The sequence below is a fragment of the Sapajus apella genome, unplaced genomic scaffold (assembly GCF_009761245.1).
Source record: "Sapajus apella isolate SASKATOON/1434 unplaced genomic scaffold, GSC_monkey_1.0 scaffold6, whole genome shotgun sequence".
Taxonomy (NCBI): Eukaryota; Metazoa; Chordata; class Mammalia; order Primates; family Cebidae; genus Sapajus; species Sapajus apella.
Genome location: NW_022436946.1, coordinates 11,629,962 through 11,641,555, shown reverse-complemented (window position 1 = coordinate 11,641,555; position 11,594 = coordinate 11,629,962). Strand labels below are relative to the sequence as shown.

General features: G+C 38.5%; 1 protein-coding gene across 7 annotated transcripts in view; it reads right to left on the bottom strand.

The window, feature by feature from the left end:
* The window catches only part of NHSL1 (NHS like 1), a 264,623-nt gene that overhangs the window by 46,683 nt on the left and 206,346 nt on the right, over positions 1-11,594 (bottom strand). For all 7 annotated transcript variants that reach the window (XM_032274635.1, XM_032274637.1, XM_032274636.1 and 4 more), the window contains exon 3: positions 1,177-1,304. In XM_032274635.1, the coding sequence (XP_032130526.1) occupies positions 1,177-1,304 (128 nt within the window). The remainder of the gene's footprint in view (positions 1-1,176; positions 1,305-11,594) is intronic.

The following is an 11,594-nucleotide window of genomic DNA, read 5'->3' as shown; positions in this document are numbered from 1 at the left end:
CACTGCACTCTAGCCTGGGTGACAGAGCAAGATTCTGTCTCAAAAAAAAAAAAAAAAAAAGTGAATCTTAAAAAAAATCTGGGTGAATATTCACTTAAAGATCAGACATTTAAGGTAGTAATTTCCCTTTTGTTTTTTGAGGCAGGGTCTTGTTTTGTTGCCCAGGTTGGGGTACGATGGAGTGACTACAGTTCAAACCCCCAGACTCAAGGGATCCCCCTGTCTCATCCTTCCATGTAGTTGAGACAGCAGACACAAGCCACAATGCCTGGCTTCGTTTCCCATTTTTGATTAACTATTACCTTATTTTATTCTCTGAAGTTACCTATTTCAGGAAAAGGATAATAAATTTTGAATAATGTTCTTCAATCAATAAGGTATTTATAAATTGGTCTAATTCCACTGAAAGTTTTTAATTAATTAAAAATGGTTGCGAAACCAAACACTATTCATCAAATCTTATTTTAAGGAATTCCAGTGTCAATCCACATTACTTAGTAAATGAAAATAAAACTACATAAATCAAAATCTTCATACATTTTTATTCTTTCCTATGTATTTAGTACTGAGAAAATCACTTCTCTTAAGTAGTTCACGCATATCTCCAGAGATGGCAGAGGAAAAGGAACCCCAATATAAAATAGCATCACTAAATGAACTGGCTAGTGCAATAATATTAAGTAAATGCACTGCTTCTATCCCATCTCCATTAATAATACTGACCACCATAAAACAGTGGGTCTTGCTATTATATCAGAGTTCTTCTTTGTCATATCACTGGGTTCTTGGTCACACAAAAAACCAAACAATCGAAATAAGCCCTTTATTTTTCTAACCAAAAAACAATATTTGAGATGCACAAATACCCTGATTTTATGCCTCCTTTATGAATTCCTACAATTCTAATCTTACCTTTTTAAAAATTAGGATAATCTTCTATTTTCTGAAAAGCTGCCAAGAGTATTGAGAGTTTCTGGTGTATCCTTTACCAAGTTTCCGCTTACATGACTCTTTTACATAATTGTGGCACGTTTGTCAAAACCAAGAAATTACCTTAGGACAATACTATTAATTAAAATATAGGCTTGATTTTGATTTAACCAGTTTTTCCAAATATATTCTTTTTCTGTTCTGGGATCCAATCCCCAGGACTCTGTGTTGAACTTTGACGCTTACCTTTTGATCTGTTTCTTCATCTTCTTCTCGGTAATCGTCACAGAGGGGGCTGGCGTTGGCTGCAAAGGTGGGTCCCTGAGAGTAGTACTGAGAACTCCGGTAGCCATCATGCCGCAACTTATCACATTCTGCAGAGGGGCCACACACGGAGAAGACGTCCATTAAAAACCTTTACTCCTCTTTGCTTACTTCATATTTACTCCTCTTCACTTACTTTTTCAAGTTATATTTTTCTAGACATTAATAGGATATTAAAATAATGATAAAAACTAAGAAATATTAAAGTGCCTACTACACACTACGTTCCATATTTAAATTAATGAAATATTAATATTAAATAATACTTGATAAGATAGCATTCAGAGCTCATAACCACCCTGTGAGGTAGACAGCATCAATAACTCTATTTTACTCACAGAATGCTGAAGTTTAGGGTAATTATACTATTCGCTCTATAATGTTATGCAAGTAAGCAGTGGACTTGGAATATTAACCCAGGGTCTTAGTTACTAGATTATGTGATGATATTATTCCACGTAAAATAAAAAACAAAAAAACAAGCAATTCTCATGCTATGCTTGTTTCCTAGGCTCACTAGCTGGAAGTGACACACCAGATCACAGATTACAATGCTCTCATTAAATAATTTCTCAATTTAATTTTGATGTCAAATAGCCTGTCAATGCTGTGTGGAATTTAATAGAAGGTGGTGCCAGCCTGAGACATCTGCTAGCCCCCAGACGAATGCCTGGCACCACCGAGTGGAAGGTACCCAGGGTCATGGTGCCCTGAATCTCAGGGGTACTGAGGCCACTGACTGTGTGGAAAGGAGGATCCTCTTCGAGGGGAAAGCACTGCACGGCCGCTCTCGTGCGTGGGGGACGGAGCCATAAGAAAACTTCCAATGGCTCCTTCAAGCACCACATGTACAAAGGAGCGTCTGCCTCAAAAAAGGATTTGCCACAGGGTTCCTTTAAATATCCAGCTTTCTAAAGGGGCACAAAATGTGTGTGGTTTTGGAAAAGTTTCCTCTTGGCACAGCTTAGAAAACCATGCACCTACAGGCACAGAACGAACTAGGGCATCTTCAGGGTTCCTTTCTGACATCAGCATCCACGATTCTTCCTCAAAGAGGAGATGGCAGCCACTTCAGTCGAGGGCTAAAAATAGTAGACCAATTTTAAATAAGCCAGGGGATAAAAAAAAAAAGTCCTCATTCTCCTTTGCTACCTCACAGTGGGAGCGGAAGGGCAACGTTTACAATTTGGAGCTGCAAATCAGACAAATATGAGGATCTATCAGAATGGCAAGCTAATGAAAAAATGCATATATAATCATAAAATAGCTAACTAATACTACTTCAGTTACTTAGAGGTAAAAATTTTGTTGTCTGGGCTGGCAACTACTTGTAATACTGATTAAAACTGATATTTAAAAAAATGTCTGAAAGTTCCAGGACGCATCATATTTTTAATGAGAATATACTCATATTACTCTAATCCTTTGTAAGAAATATTTTCACATTATCTTCATTTGACAATTTTCCTGAAATAAATAGTATAATTAGAATCTATATTCTCACTCTACAGAGATAATGTTACATAAAGCATGACTAGTAGTTTTCTTCTTCTTTTTATTTTTTTGAGACAGGGTCTTACTCTGTCACGCAGGCTGGAGTGCAGTAGCATGATGATCACAGCTCACTTCAGCCTCAACCTCCTGGGCTCAAGTGATCCTCCTACCTCAGCTTCCTGAGTAGCTGGAACTATAAGGACATGCCGTCGCACCTACCTTTTTTTTTTTTTTTTTTTAAGATATAGGGACTCATTATGTTGCCTAGGCTAGTCTTGAACTCCTGGACTCAAGCGATCCTTCCACCTTGGCCTTCCAAAATGCTGGGATTATAGGCCTGAGCCACTGCACCCAGCCTGACTAGTAGTTTCAAACAGTATTTTCTGCAGAGTTCTGGGATTCTATAAATACTGGATTAGATTTTCTTTAAATAGCTACCTTAAAGCTAAGATTAAAAAATAACACTTGGTTGGGCGTGGTAGCTCATGCCTGTAATCACAGCACTTTGGGAAGCTGAGGCGGGCGGATCATGAGGTCAAGAGATCAAGACCATCCTCGCCAACATGGTGAAATGCCATCTCTACTAAAAATACAAAAATTAGCTGGATGTGGTGACGCACACCTATAGTCCTAGCTACTCAGGAGTCTCAGGCAGGAGAATAGCTTGAATCCAGAATGCAGAGGTTGCAGTGAGCCGAGGTCACACCACTGTACTTCAGCCTGGGTGACAAAATGAGACTCTGTCTTTAAAAAAAAAAAAAAAAAAAAGGAACAACACTCAAGAATGGCTATAATTAAAGAGCAAGGTCAGGCACTGTGGCTCACACCTGTAACCCCAACACTTTGGGAGGCTTAGGAGGGTGGATCACTTGGGGCTAAGAGTTTGAGACCAGCCTGGGCAACAGGACAAAGCCCTGTCTCCAATAAAAATACAAAAAAATTAGCCAGATATGGTGTCATACTCCTGTAATCCCAGTTACTTTGGAGGCTGAGGCAGGAGAATTGCTTGAACCTGGGAGGCAGAGGTTACAGTAAGCCAAGATTGCGCCACTGCACTCCAGCCTCAGCTCTGTCTCAAAAAAAAACAAAACAAAAGTAAAAAAAGCAACAGATGTTGGCATGGATGTAGACAAAAGGAAACATTTACACACTGTTGGTGGGAATGTATATTAGTACAACTTCTATGAAAAACGGTATGGAGATTTCTTAAAGAACTAAAAATGGAATGACTATTCGACCCAGCAATCCCACTACTGAGCATCTATCCAAATGAAATTATAGAAAAAAGATAGCTATAGCCATATGGTCATCGCAGCACTATTCACAATAGCAAAGTCATGAAATCAACCTAAGTATCCATCAATAGTTGATTGGATAAAGAAAATGTGGTAGGTACACACCATGGAATACTATGCAGCCTTAAAAAAGAATTAAGTCATACCATTTGCAGCAACCTGCATGGAGTTGGAGACCATTACCCTAAGTGAAATAACTCAGAAACAGAAAATCAAATAGTGCATGCTCTCACCTTCTTAGTGGGAGCCAAACAACGAGTAGTACACATGGTCACCCAGATGGAAATAGACACTGTGGACTCCAGAAGGAGGGAAAGTAGAAGGGGGTGGTGAGGGTCAAAAATTACTTATTGGGGGGGTCACGCCAGTGGCTCATGCCTGTGATCCAAGCACTATGGGAGGCCGAGGCGGGTGGATCACCTGAGGTCAGGAGTTAGAGACCAACCTGGCCAACATAGTGAAACCTCGTCTTTACTAAAATTACAAAAATTAGCCATGTGTGGTAGCGGGCACCTGTAATTCCAGCTACTCAGAAGGCTGGGGAAGGGAGCTGCTTGAACTCAGGAGGTTGCAGTAAGCCCAAGATTGTGCTACTGTACTCCAGCCTGGGGGACAAGACCGAAACTCAATCTCAAAAAAAAAATAATTATCTGTTGGGTACAATGTTCACTGTTTGGGTGATGGGTACACTCACAGCCCAAAGCTCACCATTACACAATATACCCATGTAACAAACCAGCACATATACTCCCTGAATCTAAAAAAAAAAAAAGACTCAAGTTCAACAGTTTTACATACCAAATTTTAATGACGGAATTTATTTATTAACGTATGCTGCTAAGTTAACTTTCCTGTGGTCCTAGAAATAAAGCTATTCCTACAATCTCTGTAAAATTAAAGTCTCCTAAAGATCAGAGTGCAACATGTAAAATAAACCAATATAAACTATTACCACTTGCAGCTACTTATCTATGTAATTCAGCGTTTTCAAATACTTTACAAATATCAAGAGGAGTCCAAAGCCCTTTTAAACTAAGTTTATTTGTTGTTCAACATTGTCTTCTTTGCTTTATTAATGAACCCTATAAGAAGTTTAAATTATAGGGCTGGGCACAGTGGGTCACACCTGTAATCCCAGTGCTTTGGGAGGCCAAGGTGAGAGGATTGCTTGAGGCTAGGAGTTCAAGACCAGCCTGAACAACATAGGGAGACCCTGTCTCTAGAAAAAAATTATGTTTAATTAGCCACGCACGGTGGAATGTGGTCTAGCTATTCAAGAAGCTGAGGCAGGAGGATTGTTTGAGCCCAGGAGTTCGAAGCTCTCATGAGCTATGATCAGGCTACTGCACTGCAGCCTGGGAGACAGAACAAGACCATGTCTCTAAAATGTATAATAATAAATAAAATATAATAATAATAATAAAATACATAAAATAATAATTACATTTTAAAAGTTTAAATTCTACAACTTAACACCACTCAAACATTACTTTTACAAAATGTATTGGATACCATGTAAAGACTGTGTTTCAAGAGAACATTTCCTTGGGAAATAAGAAGAGACTGCTGGGCAAGATCATTTCTAAAGGTGATTATTAGTTTGATATTCTTGGCCATAATATTGAAAATAGTCAAAATGACTGGACACGTGTTAGATTGTAAAATACCAAATATTGCAAAATCATCATCTACAAGGCATGGAAGCCTGGCAATTACTAGTGTTTCCAGTGTGTCTCACCGTTTTGAGCCCAGTTTAAATGACAATACATCTTTTCTTCACTGTGAAATTTATGTCATAAAAATGTTTTAATAGCAGTATAACAAACAGTAGTATAACAAATGAAATATGATGCTGGATCTAAGACTAGACAATATAAATTCATGGCAGCTGACCAATGACTTTTTTACTCATCAAATTTCTGAAATCTAGTAAACGCATCAAATTCCATTGTCATTTATTCCAACTCTAGGGAAAATTTAGGAAATTTTCCTTGTCAAGTTGCAACAGATCTCAGGTTCTTAAACCATGGTTTTGTTCATTACAAATGGAGTGAAACCAAAGTGAGAACAAGCCATCGTGAATAAGCAGGGACTTTTTAAACACTGAACTGAGAGAGTAACTACAAAGCAGAGCATAATTTAAAGCCAGGTAATGCCTGCAACCACAGGCTAGAAACAAGATCCCAAATGTAAAAGAAGACCTGCCATTCACACATACTTTTTTTGCATCAGAAATTTAGAGTAATACTGTGTTACTGTTCTCACAGTACTGCTTGAATAAAGGTATCACTGTGGGTTGTGTCCTCGTTTCCCAACCATAAATTTCCTCCTCCTTCCTTTCAGGTCAATCCATTTTCTTTAGCACAAGGACAATGGACAAATATTTCTTGGTAGACCGCAGTTTTAATTATAGAAGAAAAAAATAATGTAGTGCTAGGTGGCCATCTGACTCTCACATTTATTGCTGCTGCGGCCTCCAAATCTTTTTGCATTAAGGTATTCTTTTTTTTTTTTTTTTTTTTGAGATGGAGTCTCACTTTGTTGCCCAGGAGTACAGTGATGTCATCTCAGCTCACTGCAACCTCCATCTCCCAGGTTCAAGTAATCCTCATGCCTCAGTCTCCTGAGTAGATGGGGTTACAGGCGCCCGCCACCAGCTAACTTTTTTTAATTTTTAGTAGAGACAGGATTTCACCATGTTGGTCAGGGTGTTGTCGAACTCCTGACCTCAGGTGATCTACCTGCCTCGGCCTCCTAGGATTGTAGGCATGGGCCACTGCAAGCATTAAGCTATTCTTTAGACATTCGATTTTTAATCTAGTAGTCCCTGACTTATCCTCAGTGTATATGTTCCAAGACTCCTAGCAGATGCCGGAAACCAGAGATAGTCCCAAACTCATATATTACTGTTTTTTCCTAGACATCAATCCCTATGATAATGTTTGAGGTATGACAGGAGAACTAGCATGAGCTTCTTTTCCCTTTGTCACAATTTCACAGACAGAAGATTCATTTTTACCACAGATCTTGGCAACCTTAGCATATTATTTTCTTTTTCTGTCCTTATTAAGTCAAAAGCTTTCACCTTTTCAATTAAAGGAGACACCTGATAGCTTCTTTGGCATACTCAAATGGCCAGCATTACTCCTCTTGTCCTTTGGGGCCATTATTAAGTAAAATAAGGGTGACTTGAATACAAGCACTGAGATGCTGACAGGCAATGTGATAACCAAGCTGGCTACAAACTGATTGACAGGTGGGCAGTGTCTGCAGTGTGGATCTGATGGACAAAGGGAAGTTTCATGTCTGAGGCAGGATGGAGGGGGCTGGCGTGAGATTTCATCACACTGCCCAGAATGGCAAACATTTTTTTTTTTTTTTTGAGACGGAGTTCCGCTCTTGTTACCCAGGCTGGAGTGCAATGGCGCGATCTCGGCTCACCGCAACCTCCGTCTCCTGGGTTCAGGCAATTCTCCTGCCTCAGCCTCCCGAGTAGCTGGGATTACAGGCACGCGCCACCATGCCCAGCTAATTTTTTGTAGTTTTAGTAGAGACAGGGTTTCATCATGTTGACCAGGATGGTCTCGATCTCTTGACCTCGTGATCCACCCGCCTCGGCCTCCCAAACATTTTAAACTTATAAAGTGTTCATTACTGGAATTTTCCATTTAAAATTTTCAGACCATGGTTGACTGCAGGTAGCTGAAACTGCGAAAAGTGAAACCACATATAAGAGAGGACTACTTAAAACATGTTATCTACACGTGAGAAAAAAGCAAGGTCCTTAGTGATGCTGATAAAAATACAGGGACATTTTTACCAGACTTCTGTCATTTGTCACAATTGATTTCTTCATATGTCGAATTCCACAAGAGAAAGCATACGATGCAGTGAAAATTTTACTGAGTTTATCAGAAAGATTCTGAAATGTAATCTGAAAGGGCAAAGTTCTTAAATAGATGGTTAGAAAGTATGGCCTGCTTAAATGAGAGAGATGGAAAGATAGAAGAAACAGAAATTAAGTACAAAGTGGAATAAGATGGGATTGTTTCTCTGTTTCCCAAGGAAATGATATGGAAAGACAGGTGGATGCTAAAAGAAAAAAAGGAAGAAGTTTGCTGACTTCTTAGATTGTGTGAGAAAGGGAAAGAACTGACAGAAGAAGCAGTCACTCCTCTGTATCAGAAGGGGGTTGGTTTCAGGACTTCAGAATACCAAAATCCATGCATACTAAATTCCGGCAAATCACAGACCCAGAAAGTCGGTTTTCTGTATAATGCAGGATTTGCACCCTGTATTTTGCATTCTCATTTGGTTTCAGATGCAGAACCCAGAACTTATGGAGAGCTGACTGTATTGAAAAAATCTGCATATAAGTGGACCCTCCAAGTTCAAACTTGTTGTGTTCAGGGGTCAACTGAACTGAACACAACAAGTATTTAAAATAAGCACTGCAGTGTGAAAAGCCAGAAGGACCAGTTCGGTAGGCCAGTTATCATTTTTCAGGTCATGAGCAGTGTTGATGTGTGTATGAATTCCTAGGAAAGTTTTGAAACATTCAGGTCAAAGCACAATTTTGGTATTTCTAGCATAATAGTCTACATATACCATATTTTAAAATCTGAATGTGGTTTCTTTTTAACAGTATTAAATCTTTTGCAACCTTCCAGCTGTAATTCAAGGTCATTAAACATTGGGAGGACTCCAGTTCCAAAGTTAATTATAAAAATAGTGGTCATGATGTATTGCTTCAGTGAGAAAGTCCTACGACGATCTAGAGTCTAAAAAACCTTTTTTCAGATCACTGATCTTTAAAGCCAATAATACTGACACTTTTCTAAACTGAAAGCCCCTCGCTATCATTATCTAATTTGTGTTTACAATAATTCTCTGAGAATTGAAGGAAAGTAGTCATTATATCAGTCTTACAGATTCTGAAGCCCAGGTATAAAATGTCTGATAGATTGAGGCTTCTAAACTTCTATCCCAGTTAATAATCTACCAGATTATTAGTAACAGGGTAAAAGGACAGTTCTATCACAAAACTTCATCTTAGTCCACAAGGACTGAGAATACATAAAACTATAAACATTCATGTTTAGAAGAAAATAAACTCCAGTCCAATAACTGAATGAAGTATTGTATAGCTAAATAATCTAGTTTGAGCTTTCAAATAAATGGGTAGAAAAAAGCTGACTGCACCTAAATATCACATATTGTGAATATTAGATAATGTATTTTCTTAATGAAAAATCAAACCAAAGTGCATTTAAAATAGAAGGGATTTACCTACCCCTTCATTAATGTATTGGGCTTGGCGATACTGGAAAAGAAAAAGAAATCATACTGTAGTGAAGATTCTCCCTTGTCACTCATGTACAATGAATTTTCCAAAAATATATTCAGATTTTCCATAAATTCTTCAGAGCAGTTAAACTTCAATTTATTTAAATTGTCTTCAACAATAAACCAACCAGAACATAATTAAAAGACAATAGATGTTCAAACATATAAAAAAGTTACTCAGTTGTGTGTAGCATATCAAAGGAGTGAAAAGCTGTTTTAAATCTTAAAGACATCGTGTATTTAATACAGATTTTTTTCAATAAATATTTTCCTTTATACTTTACAGTAGCTTTAAATAATCAGTTTCAATAAACATGCCCTTTTGGTTTATTATTAGACTAATAATTTATTCTTTTCTCCCTTCCCCTCTCTTTAGAGCAAGAGTTGTACAACAAGGAATACATATAATGGCATAAAAGCATGCTTTTACATTTCAAGTATTAAACTCAAATTTACCTCCTAATAAATGCAAATTTGAGCCCATAAGACCACTTCACTTCTTCACCAATTATCACTTTGGTGACACTTAGCATTCAAAGCAACATAAAATATAAAAAAGAGAAAATATGTCTTTAATGATTAAGCCCAATCCTTTCTAAAAGTTCTAAAAGTAAATATTTTATCTCTTAAGGGAACCTAGAAAGACAAAACATTCCAGATAATGGAGTACAATATGCTTAGCTGCAGGTGAAGCAAGAAAGAGAGGGCCTATCTGAAAACAGCCAACTGTCACCCTGGTGTCAAGGAAAAGGGAAATTTCCTGAAAGGAAGAGTCTCACTTTGCTTTAAAAAGGAGGATGAACATTATCTAGACCTAGAGCAGCAGAAAGTTGGAAAAGCGAAAGTCAAGCTGGTGACAGCTGTTTACTTCCCAACCTTCAGGTTCAGTGATTCTCCTGACCTGTGCTTTGGCCAGCCATTTCTTTCTAAACCTCTGAATACTCTTCTTCCAGACAGTCAAGGCAGAGCTAACTTGGAGAAAACACAGAATGGATATGCAGAGGCATCAACACCCAGTTTCTTAGGTCACCTTCGCCACCAACCAGAGAGAAGAGCAGCAGTCAAGAGCTCCAACTCTTGAACTGGGTAGCTGTGTGTTCAAATCCTAGCTTGTAACCAGTAGTGGGACTGAAGGATTACATTCCAGCCTTCAAGGTGCTTACAGTTTAGCTGCCTGATTAAACAAATTCACAGGCCAGTATACAGAGCAGTGGCGTCTCAAGTTAAGGTGCATCAGAATCCCTTGGAGGGCTTGCTACAAAAACGCTGCTGAGTCCACTCCCATAGCTGATTCAGCAGGTCTGGGGTGGAGCCTGAGAACTTGTATTTCTAGCAAGTCCTCAATCAATGCTGATGCAGCTGTCCTGTGAGCTACACTATGAGGAAACTGTCTCAGAGTAAGGCAAATAGCTAAAGAGAAGTAGAAATAAAATTAAAAGGGATCAACATAATATCCATTTAGGGTGGAGGTGAAAGTAAAAGAGAAGTCTTCTCTATTTAGAGGAGGTGTTAGGGGGCGCTCCCAAAGAAGGCAATAGAATGTTGCTTCCTACGTATTCCATATAAGAAATGAAAAAAAGCCCAAAGGAAAAGAGGTTTGGTCTGTTCTTTTTATTATGTCACAAAAGATCCACACTTGCCAAGCAAATAACTTAAAAAGGAACATAGGATAAAGAATTTAGCTGATATGGTACAGATCAAAGGGCAGGAAATGCTATGTCTGGTATCTACTTTTAGTCCCTAAAGAATGCCATTTTGTTTCAGGAAAAGCTTTAGTTTTGCTAGTGAAGAAGTGTCTTACATGTCAAGATTTCCTTAAAATGCTTGGAAGGTTCTTACATTTATTTTAACATTCCACTCCAGCTGTAACTGCAGGGGAAGCTTCCTGATCAGGCCACCACCATCTCTCACCGGATGGTGACCTCCACCTGGTCTACTTTGACACCCTGTCTCCTTTATTGTGAACTTTCAACACAGAATCAGATTGATCTATTTCAAAACAATGAGTCAGATTATGTCACTTCTGAGTTCAAATCTCTCCATGTCCTGAAAGTAAAAGCCAAAGTCCCCCTAATGGTTTCTAAGCCCTACATGATCTGGCTCAACGTGGGTGGCTGGCAGGTGCTCACTGAGTTCTTTAAATGAATGAATGATCTGTATTTGTTCAGCAGCGTGCTTGAAAGGGTACTGTAACTATATGACAAA